Consider the following 19967-nt stretch of genomic DNA (forward strand, 5'->3'; position numbering starts at 1 on the left):
AGGCCATTGGCTAATGCAATGTGTAATGTGTAAAACCAAATACATATATTGAGTATGAAGCTGTTGAACAACTTTCCTATTCTTTCTGTTAACATCGTGTTTCGCATACTTTTGGGTCAGTCTCCTACAACTGATCAGGTCTTCTAAAATGGGTCTGCAAAAGATAGGAGAGAATGCAACTAGGAGAGGGCGGCCTTGGAGCCGTGGAGTCTCCGATACCAAAGTTAGTAAATATTTTTAGAAGTTTGTAAATAAGTGAGAGAGTCTAGGGAATAGATAAATTTCTCGTACATGGAGCTTGTTATTTATATCGTGTGTTGGGGGAGGTGAAGATCATCCTTGTCCTTACAGAGGTCATGCCTCTTCTATTGTTTCTGCTGTCAAAGTCCTTTAAAGCGGCATGACTCTGCGACGGCACCATAAATGTGACGTGTAGTTTAGTAGTGGCGTCATTAATATGGCGTGGCTTCATGGCCTTGCATTCATCCCTTGTGAGCCGTAGATGGTTTAATACTGATGGATCGAGGGTCTTTATTAGGGGTGTAAATTCAAACGGGAAAACTGGACCGGACCGGACCGTACCGGACCGGTTTTACCGGTTTTGAACCGGTCCGGTCCAGAACCGGTTTTTAAAACGTAAAAACCGGCCGGTTCCGGTTCGGGGATTTTTTAGACCGGACCGAACCAGTTGATTAAAAAAAATAAAAAATAATATTTTTATATATAAGTTTTATACAAAATATTATATATATATATATATATATTAAATATTAATATATATAAGGTTTATATATAATGTATAATTATAAATTTTTATGTGAAATTTTATATATAACATATATATTCATATATAAAATAATTTCTTATTATAATTTATAAATTATTACATAAAATGTTAATACTAAATCACTAAAAGTTTATAACTAATACTAATATATAACTTATAACTATACCAATAGTCTAATATTAATACTATTATATAGTCTAATATATTAATAAAAGTATAAAATATTTTTTTTAAATCAATTTTTTTATTTTTATAAACAAATTTTTAATGAAAAATTGTGAAATTTACATTTTAAAAAAATCGGAAAACCGGACCGGACCGGACCGGAAACCGGTAAAACCAGAAGTACCGATTTAGGAGGGTAACCGGTGCGTAATCGGTTTTGAAAAATACAAAACCGGTACATATCGGTTCGGTCCTAGATTTTATCCAAAACCGGACCGGACCGGTTACACCTCTAGTCTTTATGCATTTTTCGCTCCACTCTATACAAGTCTCTGGGTTTTGAATGCGGCCGAAGGTTGTCAGACTGACCTGTCTTGTCGACCACTCAACTCCTTTTCTTTGTAGATGTTTTGCCCCTTATGCGGACTTGGTGGCCTTTGAGCTGGGTATTGGGTCGAGGATCAGTAGGCTTTGTGAAGGAAAAATCTCCTTACACTTTCCTTGACTCATTTAGAGAAAAAACGAAAAGAAAACAGAGAAAATTTTCATCAATGCACAAAGTAAGACCCCGGGTATTGTCTGAAAACCGGATTCGCTCTTATAAAGTCAAATAAAGTGATCAAATTATTTCTCTTCAAAGTAAAGAACGTCAAGCCCGTCTAGCTCAGTTGGTAGAGCGCAAGGCTCTTAACCTTGTGGTCGTGGGTTCGAGCCCCACGGTGGGCGACTTTGATCTTTTTCCACACCCTAATACTGTTACTCTTACAGGACACCTCTTTTCCTTTCTATTCTATTCTTCTTTTCCTTCCTTTTCTTTTTTTCCTTTTCATTTACGAGTTTCGAACACCGTTTTGATTTCAGATGGAAAAAGAAAGAGCACTCCACAATCAGCTGTGTCCCAGTGTAATCTGCATTTTGTTCCTGCATGAACATGATGCGCACGGCAACCTCGAATTTATGTCGTGGATATTTTAATTATACCATAGAAGTGGGAACAACCAGGCAAGCAAGGGCCCCTTAATTGTTCCCATGATAACACTATTATTTGAGTCAAGTGATGCTTCCTTTTGTTCTTCATAGAAATATCGGAGTACTAGGTAGTCTTTGACAAGAAATCATAATGCTAGCTAGCTAGGACGAATTAATATGGTTATCTTTTTACAGGTGCCCAACACAGTGAACACCATATTTTATAACTCAAATGTCTAACTTTATCTTATCTTCCTCCAGTTTTTTTTTATTTAAGAGAAAGAATAGAAGCATGCATGCAACCCAAGCATCTCCACATCCATTTTGGTTTTGATATAACCAGATGATATGGTGAGACTATGAGAGACATATTGGTTTAAAATAAACCAAAATTAGAGTTAAAACATGAGTTCACTTTGAGATTGACATGACTCAAATCCCACACTTTTAATTAGGATTGACTCTGATATTATTTGTAACAAGATTCTTAAAAGCTAGTCAGTGTTACAATTGACATCTGGACTAATTAATTTTATGGATGAAAGAGAGAGAATAAATTGAAATTCAGCTTCAAAGTATTGGGGTTGTCCCATATTAGTTGTAGAAGGAGCTAGTGGTCAATTTATAAGTATGTGGAAAAATCTCACATCTTAAACTAACTTTTGAGCTTAACACTAATATCAGAGCCCAGGTTTATCAACAGTCTCAGGCCTAACAATCTACAAGAGAAACGAGTTGTTGCTGCCTCCGACTCAGGGCCTGATGTGTGAAGGGAAGATTGTTAGGATTGTCCCACATTGATTGTAGAAGGAGCTAGTGATTTGTTTATAAATGTGAGGGAAAGCCTCACCTCTTGAACTAACTCTTGAGGTTGAGAGATGCCCAAAGCCACCTAATATAAAGTTCAAACCCACTTGAAAAAAGCAGGAACATGATCGGATGGCATTGGTAACAAATGGGTATGTGACAAATACCCTAGCAAAACCATAATATCACAAAGCAGATCAAGGACTTGTATACATGAATTGGGTACCACTTTTTATGATCATGGAGGAGGATAAATTAGTCCTTTTCCTTGGTGTTATATAAAAAATTCATATTAGAAAAAGCTGCAGCATAAATCATGTATAGGATGAGATAGATGCATGTGCTTCCCATTGACCCCCAAAAAAAAAAAATTAATAATAATAATGATGGCTGAACAAAAGCAGAAGAAAATGGCTGAGAAAAAAAAAAAAAAAAGCAGAAGAAAATGGACTTTTTGGACCATATCTCAAGGGAATGATTCCACCCACGCCCAACGGATGAACTTCATTTAGGGCCCACCATTATATGAATATCTTCTGTACCTAAGTGGGCTCTTTGATCTCTCCATTATTCGGCCTGTCTGACAGGTCTTCTCATGGTGTAGAGAGAAAAAAATTAAATACATTAGGATTTCAAGAAACATATAAAATTAAATAAGTTTGTAATGAAACATTATATGACTTTTTTTCTTTTTTCTTTTTTCTTTTTAAAAAAAATCGGAAATATTATTAAGAAAATTACAGCAATAATAGGAAAATTTTGAAACAATATTAAAGTGAAAGAAAATAGCAACAATAATTCATAAAGATTCCCTAAATACATAGTACAAGCAAAAAAAATAAAAAAAAATAAAAAGGGAAAGGCCGACTTAGATTTAAAAAGCTTGGATACCCCACCCCGTACACAATAAATAAAGCAATGATATGAGGTTGGAAGAGAAGCAAAGATGAGAGCCATTCTTTACTGCCGAAAGCTCCACAGAATTTGGTATCTCTTGCATTGCCTCTCTTTCTTCTACTACTTCTAGTAGTACAACTTTGCATCTGTACTAGCACATTTTACATATCTTGCTTAATATTCATTACTTCCCTTCAAATTGTACTACAATTTGCATTATATTCGTTCCCATAGTTCTTTTGGGTGGGAGTAAAATATATTAGGCCCAAAATAATTCTCAAGACCAGTCATTCAGAGTGCCATCACTAAAAAACAAGATATGAGAGAGAAAAAGTAAACAAAGATGTGAGGGTGTCAGGAGGTAGGGAGGTGTCAAAAGAAAATGACAAAGGGAGAGACGGTCGGATATGCAAAGTATACATCACTCACTATTACCGAATTGCACACATAAAGAGAGTCAGATAAAAGAGACAACATGTCTACAGTTTCAAGGACTTCTTTTCTTTTGAATGCTTGGAGGGACTTTTTGGCCAGGGACTTCTTCTTCAATCTCTAGACAGAGAGTTTCAGAGATAACATATTCTCCAACAAGTAAATCTCCAGTCCTCATTGTACAATGAGAAATGAGAGGTTATGAGAGACTGTAAACAAGCATATTATAGTATAACCTCTCATTCCCAAACTCCCATAGACGTAGGCTTAGTGTCGAACCATGTAAATCTGTGTATCCATCTTTCTTTATTTTCTCTGCAATTAAATATTGTTCACTATCATGGATGTATGCACGAATACCGTACAACCGCACCAGATCACCATCGAGGACTTCACACCTCACTGATCAAGGCCCAACCCATCTCAATAGGTCTGACAATGAATTTTTCTTCCCTTCCGGACTACGCCATTTTTGGGCATTAACACTCCCCATGTGGTTATAATGATCTCCGTTTTACTCAAATCAAACATAAAGTATGGTGGATACATGGGAGGGTCCATTATTAAAGTTGTATCATTTGGCAAGTCTACGATGAGTATTTTTTTTTATTGAGTTATGCCGTCTTCTACTACATTCGGTATTATATGGGGATTAAAATTAATATATTAAGTGCTATTCTCATCGATACGCAGTTTGACATTGTCACGCCAATTTGTATACTCGTTTAATAAGAAATTAATGTAGTAGTCTAAGCAATTTTCCTTCTCATTACAACCTCAAAACGACGACTTCTAATCGACATGTTTAGGCAAATATATGCAACTCAAATCTAATTATTTTTCAAAATATGTTAAAAAAAAAAAAGATCTTTTGATAATATACATGCTCTTGTGCAAAAAAGAACAAAAATCTTTAAATTGTGGACAATGCTAGGGATCCTGCCGTTTATTTTCCGGCTTGTATTTTTTTTTTAGTTTTATTTATTTATTTAGTGATTAAGAAAATATTCTTTAATAATATTATGAATTTTTTCTTTTTTAAAAATATTTAAAAGTGTTAAAAATGATTTAAAAAAACAAAAAATATTTAAAACTTTTCTTCCCATAATTTTTTAACACTTTTAAATATTTTTTTAAGAAAAATTTATTTTCTTAATTATTAAATAAAAAAAATTATATAAAAAAAAAAAATTAGAGTTAGAAAATGAGTGGGATCCCCAGCGGTCTGCAGACTGCCTATCATTTTCCCTAAATTATATGAGAGGTAATTTCCAAGGGCTCATTGCTTTATGTGTTAGATAGCTTGTGATTGTGATATTAGTGTGACGAGCGCGCTTGTACTTGTTCCCCCAAATGTTGAAAATGAAGGCCTTTTCGTCCTAATTCAATGAAGTTACATCACCTTTTTGACATTTGCCTCCCCAAATTTATATGAGGTAATTGATTTAGTATCCATTTAGCGTAAACAAATAAATCAAAACTATGAAGTTCTCCTCTTCTCTACTAGATTTTATTAGTCAATGTAAAAAAAATAAAAAAAATAAAAATACACGAAAATAGAAAAAAGAAATATCACTATTGGTGTTTATCATCAGCACACTATACATCAATATATGACTTATTATTTTTATATTTTTATTTATATATCAATATATATATATCTATTTAAATAAAAAAGATAAATCACATAGGGTAAGTAATGATAAGTAGAATCGTTCTTGCAAATATAATAAATGTGGCAAATCGAGAAAGTGTGGTGTGTAATGCAACTTGTAACTTTCGGCTTTTCCTTTTCTAAAAGATGAGGGTAGGTTTATACACGTGAGTATAGGCTTTTGCCAACTTAATGATACATACGCGTGAGGAGTTTGATACAAAAGTACTCAATTTTGGAGATCAAAATAACACGAGTATGTAAGAAAATACTATATACTTCATCTTTTTATATATATATATATATATATATATCTGCTTATTACTTAAAAGCATTTATACGTGTATTGTTTATTACTGTTCATAAACAGTAATAAACAGTAAAGCAGTTGTGTTTTTTTTTTTTCTTTTCTTTACATATTTTTTCGCATATCTTATTACTATTCATCAACAGTATGATGAACAGTACAGAGTTTTTATTTTTATTTTTGGATTTGTCCATGTGAATGCCAATGTGCGACGCAATATCACAATCGTGCGTAGGGAATGAGAGAGAGGAAGAAAGAAAATGTGAAAAAAAATATTGATTTTTAAGTTTTAAATGAACAATAAAGAAACTATTTTTTTTCTGAGCATGTTTTTTTTAAAAGCGTCTATACGTGTACTGTTCATTACTGTTCATCAACAGTAATGAACAGTAAAGCAGCTATGTTTTTTTTTTCTTTTCTTCACATGTTTTTTCACATATCTTATTACTGTTCATCAACAGTATGATGAACAGTAATGAACAGTAAAGAGTTTTTTTTTTTTTTTGGTTTTGTGTGAATGCCAATATGCGACACAATACCGCAATCGTGCGTAGGGAATGAGAGAGAGGAAGAAAGAAAAAGTGGAAAAAAATTATTGATTTTTGAGTTTTAAATGAACAATAAAGAAACTGTTTTTTTTTTCTTTGCATGTTTTTTTCGCATATCTTATTACTGTTTATTATATCATACACTAAAAATCAATTTTAATTTATAAAATACTAATATTTCATTATTAAATAAATGATAAAATTTTACTGTACATTTTTAAGAGAAAAAAACTATCTAATTAATTTGAATTTTTAATAAAATTTAAATTTCATAATAAATGATGAATATAAATAAATAATAATTTTATTCTTCTATATTAGATTATTTTAATATTTGAAATTGCACTTTATTTTTTTCTATCAATTAGAAAATCTTACGCCATACAGGATTTTACACAAGTACTACTAATTTCAAAGTAACCAAGCTCATTCTAGAGATCAGCGCAATCACTGAATCAAATAAATAGCAAAAACAGAAAAAAAATAAAAAAAATAAAAAAATATGAACTAATTAATTATTGTCGTCTGGCCGATCTAACGCTTCTGTCATTGCCGACCTTACTATACTAGGATGCCAATTAACTTTTTATATATGTGTGCGTATATATATCTCCTTATATTTAAAAGTGTCTATCGTCTGATGAATAGTAAGATGAACAGTAATAAACAATGATAAACAATATTCTTATTTTTTGCTTCCCTTCTTCGTCCATCTCTATATCCTCACAGCAATCCTCTTTACAAAATCACCATAAAATATCACAAAAATTATTATAAGAGAATTACTACCGAAAATGTAGTCCGAAAATATATCCTGAATGTGTATTTCACTTTTTTATTTTTATTTTTTTTTCATGTATTTTTTTAATCATCATAAACATTTTAAAAAATAAATAAAAACTTCACAACATTATTAAAAAACAATTCCTTAATCACTAGGTAAAAAAAAAAAAGGTGAGAGAGAGAGAAAGAGAAAGCGAGATGAAAATAAAATTTTTTAGGATTTAAATCTTACCATTCATCATAACTTTTCAAATTTGATCAAATGGTAAAAATTTAAATACTGATTTAAATTAATTTAAAATAGATAATTAACATATAAATATCATATCATAAATAAATTATCAAATTTAATTTATAAAATACTAATATTTAATCATTAAATAAATGATAAAATTTTGTTAAATATTTTTAAAAAAGTATAATTATATAAATAATTAGAATTTTAACATAATTTAAATATGATAATATTCTTAATTAACTAAATAGAACTGCTATAACTAACGAAAAAGTAGTCTGAAAATATGTCTTGAATGTGTATTTCATTTTTTTATTTTTCTTTTCTTTTTTTTCATGTATTTTTTTAATCATCATAAACATTTAAAAAAAATAAAAAATTTACAACATCATTAAAAAAATACTTCCTCAATCACTAGATAAAAATAATAAAAAAAAGATTAGGCAAACGTTCGTTAGACGTTACCTACTGCTAGTATATATATAAATTTTTAAATTTATTATTTTAAGAAATAAAAGCTCATCTAATGGTTGGTAAAAAGTGAAATTAAGGTATAATATAAAAGCATAATCCATAAAAAAATGGCCTAAAAATTCAACTATATATGGTGAAGTGAGTTTGGTAAAAAGTCGTACTCATAACAAGGGGTGGGCACTCATGAACCGGGTGGAATTGTCCAGTTTTTATCTTTTTCTACCCAAACGTTGTTATCTTGATAAATGTTTCGGTTTAAATAAATCTTATAAAAATAATTCTTCTATAATAAATTTATTTTTATTATAGAAAGAATTAGTATTATATAAATTTATAAACTTATTTTTATAAAACAAAAGTTTTATATTTGGCGACTTTTACGTACTCTATACATATTTTATTAATGTAATTTATTACATTATTTTTTTAATAGAACATAATTATTTTGACCAATTAGACAAATGAAGTACATAAAAAAATATGTAAAAATAACTGTACATAACAAAACTCTTTATAAAATATGAGTAAGAATCTTTTAGACAGTTTAAACATTCATTTGAATAATAAGTTGATATGATTTTAAATAAATTGAATAAAATATTATTTATTATTATTATTATTATTTTAAAATTTAAAAAAATTAAATAATTTATTATATTTTATATAAAAATTTAAAAAAATTATAATAATAAGATCAGATCGTTTGTATGCTCTAATTTCCAACGCAGCAACGTGGACGGTTTCTCATCAATGATCATTTAATTTTGAAATTTAGTGAAATTTTATTGAAATTTCAAACGTCAAAGGGACGATGACACGCTCATTTCAAGTGAAATACTTGAAATAATAATATTTTAGCGTAAAATATAAAATATTTTAATTATTTTATCCGTTAATATAATGTGAAGTGACCACAATATCCGCTGTGCGTATACGACAGGAAAGACGAGGGATGAGAAGTGGAACGACGGATACTTCCAAAGCTTTGGACTTTGGAATTTGGAGCTTTATGCATGGATAACCACGAAGCACGATTTCAACACGTGGACGGTGGATGTTACACGCTCTCTCTCTTCGATCACGCTATAAATAAAGGTCCTGGGTCTCCCAAGAAACTCGTTGAGGTTGATTATTTGATACTTACCCTCGATTGCACTAATCTTCTTCAGTTCTTATTTTCATCTTTCTTGAAAACGGAAAATGTCTTGCTGCGGAGGAAACTGTGGCTGCGGTTCTAGCTGCAGCTGCGGCAGCGGCTGTGGAGGGTAACCTTCTATTCGAGCCTCTCTCTCTCTCTCTCTCTCGTCTGACATGTATCTTTTTCAAGGCTTGATAAGGATAATCTGACTTTGTCTCAAAAAGTTGGTGCTTATTTTGTTGTGTTTGAAAATCAATCACTTTGCATGCTCAAGAGTGTCTATTTCTTGAGATTTATTCAGATAAAATCTTGGTTGAAAGATGTCTTTAAGAATTTATTGGTTTATTTTGGATCGGAGCTTAGACCAAAAGTTGTCCTAAAGTAATCTGATGGGTACTTGCATGGAATATTCACGAGGAACTAAACCATGATTTTGGTTTTTTTTTTTTTTTGTTCTTTTCCTGTTTTCTTCATTTTGCCAAAGTTCTTACTATTTGATGAAGCTGTTACGAGAACAAATCCAGATTTTTTGTAATCATTTCGTTCCTGAAGATCTTCGAATTTATGGATTTACGGGTTTCTTTTTTCCCTTTGATAATGATTGTGCAGATGCAAGATGTACCCTGACATGAGCTACACAGAGACCACCAGCACCGAGACTCTTATCGTTGGTGTTGCTCCCCAGAAGACGTATGTTCTATTTCATTTTCTTCCTCTTGTTTTTCATAGCAGGATTATCTCGTTTAAACTGATAATTCCATCATTTATATAACAAACTGATGTTCATTATATCATCATTTTGGATTACGCAGACACTTTGAGGGATCTGAGATGGGCGTTGGGGCTGAGAATGGCTGCAAGTGCGGATCCAACTGCACCTGTGATCCTTGCAATTGTAAATGAGAGAGATCTAGTCTTTGAAGCAGAGATGGCCTTGCCTTTATGAAACTAATAACTAGCATTTAGTCGTCATATCTATGTATGCGTGTTGTGTTTTCTCTATGTTTCGTTTCCTTTTAAGACTGATATTGATAAAAATAAAGTAGCATGGCTCTCTCTTTCTGCAAAGCTTACTAGTCTAAGGTTTGCTGTTACCCTGAAGCTTTGGCTGCTTGCTTGGTGTCTGTTAACTTTCTTAAGTCGTGTATGCTTGTTGGGGGATCTCTGCTTTAGTTGGCGAATATTTATGTGGGAAGAGTTGGTTTTTTTATAATCCAATGAAAAATTGAATACTCCTTTCGTCTAAATCAGAAAAATAGCAGTTCATTTTCGTTTTCCTGGAATTAGAGGCTCTGTCCGGTTCATCTGAAAAAATATCGGAAAAACTTGAGCATCCGAGTCAACAATTTGTCGTTGATTCACATATCATGTGCTTGCTTGTTGACGTATAATTGGAGGATCTCTGTCCATCTATTTCTCCTACTTCTATCCTTATCGCTTGAGGAAGTAAATGCAAGAAAAAGAAAGCAAAGGGCCGACGGGTATGATGATTGGTGGATTGATGGGTTTTGCCTTCCTGTAATTTGGTGGTAGTTGGCATTATGAAAGGGAAAGGGCATTTATTTGGCTTTATTATATCGACCCTAAAGTCTTAAGCACACCAATAATTATACGGTGAACTGAAGAGTTTTTGACGTTTGGTTATAACTGATTCGTACAAAGGCTGGTTCAAACTTGGAAGAAAATGATGACTAGTGAACTCCCTCGCATCCTTTGTTTACAAGCAACATTAATTTTGATTAAATGAATTACTATAGTTTTAGATACAATTATCATCGTTTACATGAAGTTTAAAAAAAAAATATATTTGTATAAGTCTCAGATAAATTTTATACAAGTTTTTATAAAAAAATAAACCCTTAAAAAATGTAAAATAAATATTTTCATTAGTAGAATTTATTGTTTTATAAAAAATTTGTATGAAGTTTATAATTTGTATTTAATATTAAAAAAAAAAAAGGCAAAGAAAACTGAACAATTACTGCATTAAAAACAGCGGCGGAATCGAAAAGTCTCTAAAGAATCGGGTGTTGAATCTGTTTAATTGAAAAGAGAAATGTTACGGCCACCGTTTCCCTTTTTACTTCCAGCTTGACATGGGTATGCCACCATGGTATGCTATATTTTTTATTTCCTTCATTGTTACTTCCCATTTCGTCTTTTCCCTCCAATCCATTTCGTCATTAATGGCTATATGACCTCAAGAAAGTAAAAAGGCAAAAGCACATAGTCCCATTCCATATCGATCAAAGAATAGCATAAAAATCATCTATATATCGTTGAAACAAAGCGAGACAGCGTAGAAGCAGAACACATAGAATTTAGTCTCGATCAGAACAAAGCAACTGATGTAGATTTTATGTCTAGAAAATGTTTTCTTTTCCAAAATACCCGTCCAGTAATTATCAAAATTAAAACATGTATACTATTAAGAATTAGGAAATCAAAAGAGAAAAATAGGGTCTGCAGCGAAAATACAGATCTATATGAAATTGAAAGAAAAACCATGAAAGAGGTATGCATTTATGTCCTAAAGACCATATAAAGCTATAATGAAAATGGAAAAGGACGGATAGAAGGTAATTAGAGTATCAATTGGATGATAGTATCTGAGAAGATCTGAAAGAGAACGAATAAAAGCAAGAAACAAATTACAAAAGAACAGTGAGGGAAGTAGCTAGGGGACAGTACAAGTTGAGGGAGATGATGAGAGAAAGAGAGAGGTGATCGGCGAGTATGGGAAAGACAAAATAAAATGGGAAAGACGACGTGGGAAGAAAAAAAAAAAAGAAGTAAAAATGAACGAAAAAAATAGCATGCCATGGCATACCCACATCAAGCAGGAAGCAAAAAGGGAAAAGGAGGAACGATGGTTGTGGCATTACCCAATGGAAAAGACCGTGCCCTCATCACACTATTACTAGTTCTATTGGCTAAGTTGTGGCACCCTCGACCCCCACGTATTATTTTTGTGAAGTTCGTGATATCGGGATGATGACCACATGGATCGCACACCCCAACGACCAGTGCTCAGAGTGTGTACAACAATTATTGGATGACATATTAAATATCTCATTTACATAAAATCTCAACAATTTACAAATATACAGTTTCACAACTATATGCATAATCCCATCCTCCAATCCGGCCCAAGGCCCAACACCAACATCAACTGCAATTTAATCCCGACACTTCGACGGCCCAAGGCCCAATTCCAGCAATTCAACAGTTTTCAAATAATGCCAATTATAATGTCAATTTAAATCTCACTGTTGCAATGAAAAATTATTCACTCACGAACATGGGAATTTCTGAAAGATCACTCGAAAGTGGGTGTTGCCAAAAGTGACGGCACACGGTGGAGCTCACGGCGGAGCAGTACCAAAAAGGCCTCTCAACTCAAGGGTTGAGTCAAATATACAAGTTGAAACACACGGGCAGTGGTTCGCGATGGTGCACACGGCAAAAAGGCTCAACACTTACAGGACAATAATTACAAAATTTGGAAAGCAAGATTTCGGTTTGAGAGAGAGAGAGAGAGAGAGAGAGATGAACAAATTTTGAATCCCCTGAGAAGAGAGGAATCCGGACCTATTTATTAGCCAACCAAATCGATAGCAAGAGGCTGCGTGCCTCATGGGTAGAGAAAACAAATCCGGCAGCACAAGCCGTGGAGGAAAGGAAGGCTAAGGCGCGGACGTGTGGCACATCAGCTGGACAACAACTCTTCGGAGTGCACTGTCGCACGACACGGAGAAGAAAATGGAAGAAGGAGGTGGAAGATGGTGGTCGTGTGGAGCGGCAGCTGGTCAGCGAGCCAACGAAGCCTCCACTGAATGAAAAGGAGCTGCCATGAGGTAGAGGAAAGGAGGTGGTGGCCGGTGGTGAGAGAAAGTACTTTTCTACGCTGCCATGCACTGAATGGAGGAAGAAAATGGCGTCGGCAGCTGCTGGAAGAAGAAGAACCCAGAAGGAAGAAGAAGAAAGAAGAAGAAAAGAAGGAATAAGAAATCGCACGGCGCAAGGAGAAAAAGTTTGAAACCCTAAGAGATTCACACCAAAACGATGCCGTTTGTATCAATAAGGGGCTGGGTTCCTAACTTCCGCACGGGCTGGGGCCTCTAATCACAAGGCTGGGCTTCAGATGCTACACGGGCTGGGTTCAATAAACGCAAGAACTGGGTTATCACTCACACGGGTTGGGCTTGACTTAAAACACACACACACAACCCAATTAAAATAAAAACACAATAATGAAAGAAGTCCAAACCGAAAACATACAAAATAAAATATATATGTATTGAATTATAAACACAAGAATTTATGTATCTCAAAACCTCCCCCCTTAAAATAAATTTCGTCCTCGAAATTGGCAAGTTCTTTATTGATTCCAAAACAAGATATATTACAAAGCTCAACACAAGCTTGAGAAAGAAAAACAAACATCCAAAACTACCCAAACAAATAAGGGTAAAACTTTCTCATGTCTGCCCTCTCTCCCACGAGAAATCCTGAGTTAAAGGATCTCCCCATGATACCATAACTAGAGGTATCATCTTGGATCTCAATTGTTGCTCATTTCTGTCCAAAATCTGAGTTGGAATAACTTCATACATGAGATCAGGCTGGAGTTGAATGCTTCCTGGGTCAACGAAACGTGACTCTTGCTATCCAAAACTCTTCTTCAATGACAACACGTGGAACACATAATGAATCTTTCCAAAATATTCTGGTAAGGCAATACGGTAAGCAATAGGTCCAACCTTATCCAGAATTTGAAAAGGGCCAACATACCTCTGTCTAAGTTTCCCTTTCTTACCAAAACGTTTAATGTCTTTCATTGGAGAAACTTTGAGGTATACCCAATCACCTTCCTCAAATAATAGATCTCTTCTCCTCGTGTCCGAATAGCTTTCCTGACGACTCTGTGCTGCTGCCATATTGTCTCTTATAATTTGAACCCGATTCCTCATCTCCTGAACAATTTCTGGTCCAAGCAAGTTCCCTTCATCCCAAAACATAGGAGATCCGCACTTCCTCCTATATAGAGCTTCATAAGGGACCATTTGAATAGTCACTTGAAAACTATTATTATAAGCAAACTCTATCAGCGGCAGATGACTTTCCCAACTTCCCTTAAAATCCAAAACATAAGCTCACAACATATCCTTAAGGGTCTGAATAGTGCGTTTTGATTGGCCGTCAATTTGAGGATGATAAGCACTGCTAAATTTCAACTTGGTGCCCAAAGCTGTCTGCAAACTCTTCCAGAAATGAGACGTGAAATGTGGGTCCCTATCTGACACTATACTCTTGGGTATTCCATGAAGACGCACAATTTCCTTGACATACAACTGAGTCAAACTTCCCAAAGTATCAGTGTTAGAAATAGGTAAGAAATGGGTACTCTTGGTCAGCCGATCAATAATTACCCAGATTGAATTCTTCCCACTAGGCATCCTTGGTAGTCCTATTACAAAATCCATTGCGTCCTATTTCCACTCGGGAATAAGGATGGGTTGAAGATGGCCAGCAGGCCTCTGATGCTTAGCTTTAACCCGCCGACAAGTTGTACATTTTGCAATAAACAAAGCAATGCCTCTCTTCATCCTTCCCACAAAAAACTTTTCTTCAAGTCTCGGTACATCTTTGTACTTCCAGGATGAACTGAATAAGGGGCTTCATGGGCCTCAGCCAAGATTCTTTCTTTAAATTCTGAACCTGTAGGAATATCCCGAAAATTTTGGAATAAAAGAATGCCATCTTTGCTTAGACTGAAATGCGCGGGTCCTTGTGACTTCTTGACTCTTTCTCTAATATCTAACAACTTAGAGTCATTTTCTTGCAGAGTTTTAATTCCTCAAAATCAAGAACTCGTATATCATGTATTGAAATCAATACCTCTTCCTACTGCAAACTTTCAGCAAGAAGTCTCCTCATACCAAAAAGAATAGAGTCTAACCCTGGTGACTCAGCCTCATCAACCGAAAAAGACTTCAGACTGAGCGCATCCACAACCTGATTTGCTTTTCCTGGATGATACTTAATCTCACACTGATAATCACTGATTAATTCTAACCATCTTCTCTGTCTCATATTAAGATTTTTCTGCGAGAAGAGATGTTTAAGACTCTTATGATCAGTGTAGATTTCACAAGTCTCCCCATATAAATAGTATTGCCAAATCTTAAGAGCGAAAACCACAGATGCTAACTCTAAATCATGCGTGGGATAATTCTTTTCATGATTTTTCAATTGGCGGGATTCATACGTCACAACTCTTCCCTTCTGCATAAGAACACATCCCAAACCAAATTTGGAAGCGTCACTAAAAACCACAAACGACTTGTGTGGTTTAGGAAGCGCCAAAACAAGTGTTGTAGTTAACTTCTTTTTCAACTCTTGGAAACTCTTCTCGCACTTGTCGGACCAAACAAACTCCACATTTTTTCCTGGTAAGAGTAGTGAGAGGTTCAGACAATCGAGCAAAGCCTTCCACAAACCTGCGATAGTAACCGGTAAGTCCCAAGAAACTCCAAATTTTGTGCACCGATGAAGGACGTGGCCATGCCAAGACAGCTTAGACTTTACTTGGATCAACTGCTACTCCATCTCGGGGCATAACATGACCAAGAAATTTAATTTCCTCCTACAAAAACTCACACTTGTTCTAATTTGCATAAAGTTGATGTTCTCTCAACTTACCCAAAACCAATCGGAGGTGACTGGCGTGCTCTTCCGGTTCTCGAGAATAGACCAATATATCATAATAAAAACTATCACAAAGGAATCCAAATAGGGTCGGAATATTCTATTCATCATATCCATAAATGCTGTAGGGGCATTGGCTAATCCAAAAGGCATCACTTTAAACTCATAATGTACCTAAGACTGCCTATACCTAGACCTAAAGGCAGTCTTAGGTATATCCTGATCCTTTATCCTCAATTGATAGTATCCCAACTTCAAGTCAATCTTTGAAAAAGTAGTTGCGCCTTGGAGTTGATCGAATAAATCATCAATTTGAGGTAGAGGGTACTTATTCTTGATGGTTACCTTATTGAGCTCTCGGTAATTTATGCACATTCTAAGGGTACCATCCTTCTTTTTAACAAATAGCACTGGTGCTCCCCAAGGTGAATAACTAAGTTGAATAAACATCTTATCTACTAGTTCCTGCAATTGACTTTTCAGCTCTTTTAACTCTGTTGGTGCCATTCGGTACGGAGCCTTATGAACTGGTGCCACACCGGCTTTCAGATCGATGACAAACTCCAAATCACGAACAGGTGGCAAGCTGGCAAATCATCAACAAACACATCAGAGAACTCCTTCATAATTGGAATATCTGCTAAAGATTTCTTCTCCAAAAGTGCAGAACCACTTGAACCAAGAAGGCATTCGCTCCATTTGCTAAGTCTCTACTTGCTTGAATGGCAGATATAACTGCAGGTTTTGACTTTATCTTACTTCCTGCAAACTCTAAATACTTCCCTTTGGGTAGTTGGAAACTAACTATCTGACTACGGCAATTAATGCTGGCAAAATACTGATATAACCAGTCCATTCCTAAAATATTGTCAAACTCAAGTAATTTAAACTTTATCAAATCTGCCTTAAGAGTCATTCTACTAATAATCATAGGACAACCTAGGGTAACCTTTGAACACCACACAGTCTCTCCATTTGGTAATTTCACTACCAAAAACTGCGATAAAGGTTTAAAAACTAGGTTGCACATTCATGCAAAAGTGATAGATATGAACAAGTGAGATGCTCCCGAATCAAACAAGGTGCAAGCATAAAATTCATACAGTCGAACTCTACCTAAAGGGATTAAAATTATCGATAAAATCTATAAATCAAATCACACGGTATAGCAATTTTAAATGATTGGATAGAAATATGTACCTGTGATGACTCTAGCATTCTGGGTTCCGGAGCTTCATCATCAACCTCACCAAGGGTCACTGCGTACACTCTAGCCTGAACAGTTGGCCTTGGGGTAGTCCTTCCACCATAGTAACCGCCTCGGTTTGCTTGGATCATGGTAGGGCAATTGCGGGCAAGATGTCCTATTTGTCCGCATCTGAAACACTGAATCCCAGACAGACGGCACTCACATACATGCGACCTATTACATTTGCCACATATTAGAGCTGATCCTCCCATTCGTACCCCAGTGGCCATCTGCGGTTGAGCCCCAGTCCTGGTAGTAAACTTAGGTGCAGACCCGGAACTACTACCTTCCCCGAAATCTCTTCTCTTTTGACCAATCGGAGCAGCAATAGGGTCAATAAACTCCTGCTATGCAATCGTAGCAACCTCCACTAACTGCTAGAAGGTCGGGATTTGCAGACAAGCGACCTGTCTACAGTTCTCTCGCCGTAGACCCTCCTGAAATCGCTCGATCCGCATTTCTTCTGTAGCAATCAAATGCATAGCAAATTTTCTGAGTTCTATAAACTTCCGGGCATACTGCTCGACCGTCATCTCCCCTTACACTAGATTGTTGAACTCTCGGGCCTTTTGTTTCCTCATAGTGTTTGGGAAGAAACGATCATTGAATTCATTTTTAAAACGCGCCCAAGATACCGCTGCAATTGATCCTAACTCCATTTCAAGAAGCTCCCGCTTGGTCCCCCACCAATCAGTTGCATCACTTTGCAGCAGGTAACTTGCGTATAGCACTTTCTGGGTTTCAGTACACCCACATATCTCAAATTCAAGATCACTAATCCATCTCCCAGCACGAAGTGGATCTTCTTGTCCAGAAAAAGCAGGGGTTTTATGAGCTAAAAAGCGTTCATACGAACAATCATTCTGTTGCTACCTTTGTGGAGGAAAATTCTGCTGAAGAAATTCTGTCATACGAGTTAAGGCTCTAGCCATAGCGAGATTCCCATCAATACAAGACAAGTCATCCTTAGGTTCTGGATGTGGCATTCCTGATCGGTCCATCTTTCTGAAAAAATGCGTATTTTAAAACTCGATATTTAATTTAAATAAACAATAAAATTTTGAAGTACTGCATCTAGGTATTTTTATGGTTTTACCCAGAGCCAGACTGTTCTGATACCACCTGTGGCGTCCTCGACCCTCACGCGTTATTTTTGTGGAGTTCGTGACACCTGAATGATAACCACACGGATCACGCACCCTAACGACCAGTGCTTAGAGTGTGTACAACAATTATTGGATGACATATTAAATATCTCATTTACATAAAATCTCAACAATTTACAAATATACAGTTTCACAACTATATGCGTAATCTCATATTCCAATCCGGCCCAAGGCCCAACACCAACATTAACTGCAATTTAATCCCAACACTTTGACGGCCTAAGGCCCAATTCCAACAATCCAACAATTTACAAATAATGCCAATTATAATGTCAATTTAAATCTCACAATTGCGATGAAAAATTACTCACTCACGAAGATGAGAATTTCTGAAAGATCGCTCGAAAGGGGGTGTTGCCAAAAGTGGCGGCACAGTGGCGGCATACGGCGGAGCTCAAGGCGAAGCAATGCCAAAAAGGCCTCTCAACTCACGGGTTGAGTCAAAATACAAGTTGAAACACACGGATAACTCTCAGAGTGGTCAAACAACCATGGGAAAAATACTAAGTGTGGTGGTTAGCGGTGGTGCTCACGGCAAAAAGGCTCAACACTTACGGGACAACAACCACAAAATTTGGAAAACAAGATTTCGGTTTGAGAGAGAAAGAAAGAGAGATGAACAAATTTCGAATCCCTTGAGAAGAGAGGAATCCATACCTATTTATAGGCCAACCAAGTCGGTAGCAAGCGGCTGCGTGCCTCACGGGTAGAGAAAACAAATCTGGCAGCGCAAGTCGTGGAGGAGAGGAAGGCTAAAGTGTGGACATGTGGCACGGCAGCTGGACAAAAACTCTTTGTAGTGCACTGCCTCACGACACGGAGAAGAAAACGGAAGAAGGAGGTGGAAGATGGTGGCTGCGTGGAGTGGCAGCTAGACAGTGAGCCAACGGAGCTTCCACTGAACGACACAGAGCTGCCATGAGGTGGAGGAAAGGAGGTGGTGGCTGGTGGTGAGGGAAAGTACTTTTCTGCGCTGCCGTGCACTGAATGAGGGAAGAAAATGGCATTGGTAGCTGCTGGAAGAAGAAGAATCGAGAAGGAAGAAGAAGAAAGAAGAAGTAAAGAAGAAGGAAGAAGAAATCGCACGACGCAAGGAGAAAAAGTTTGAAACCCTAAGGGATTCACACCAAAATGGCGCCATTTGGATCAATAAGGGGATGGGTTCCTAACTTCCGCACGGGCTGGGCCCTCTAATCACAAGGCTGGGCTTCAGATGCTACACGGGCTGGGTTCAATAAACGCACGAGCTGGGTTATCACTCACATGGGTTGGGCTTGACTTAAAACACACACACACACACACACACACACAACCCAAGTAAAATAAAAATACAATAATAAAAGAAGTCCAAACCGAAAACACACAAAATAAAATATATATATGTATTGAATTATAAATACAAGAATTTATGGATCTCACAAAAGTTATCACAATCCTGACCAATGCTACTTGGGCGAAAAAGGATCAGTTTCTCCACATATGGTTGAACATGATCATGCCCTTCATTACATCTGTTTCTTTAGCCACACGAGATATTACTCCGTCCTTTGTTAAATATCTAGATGATCGAGTTACTCATCATGAAATTATTATCCAACAATAGCGATCTGCTACACCAAACTCCTTGTTCTTTGCACTTTTTGTG

At 35.7% G+C, this 19967-nt stretch overlaps 1 protein-coding gene and 1 non-coding gene across 2 annotated transcripts; both read left to right on the top strand.

Annotated features, from left to right (window-relative positions):
* The first annotated feature begins 1605 nt into the window (after positions 1 to 1605).
* Positions 1606 to 1678, top strand: TRNAK-CUU. Its single transcript has one exon. It is a non-coding gene; the product is annotated as a tRNA-Lys (tRNA).
* Positions 1679 to 9159: 7481 nt separating this feature from the next.
* On the top strand, positions 9160 to 10443 carry LOC108999013 (metallothionein-like protein type 2). The gene is made up of 3 exons (XM_018975797.1): positions 9160 to 9323; positions 9806 to 9886; positions 10009 to 10443. The coding sequence occupies exons 1-3, from the start codon at positions 9259 to 9261 to the stop codon at positions 10097 to 10099; spliced, it is 237 nt and encodes a 78-aa protein (XP_018831342.1). The 5' UTR covers positions 9160 to 9258; the 3' UTR covers positions 10100 to 10443.
* The last annotated feature ends 9524 nt before the right edge of the window (positions 10444 to 19967 follow it).

This window comes from Juglans regia, chromosome 3, assembly GCF_001411555.2.
Source record: "Juglans regia cultivar Chandler chromosome 3, Walnut 2.0, whole genome shotgun sequence".
In the NCBI taxonomy this organism is placed as follows: Eukaryota; Viridiplantae; Streptophyta; class Magnoliopsida; order Fagales; family Juglandaceae; genus Juglans; species Juglans regia.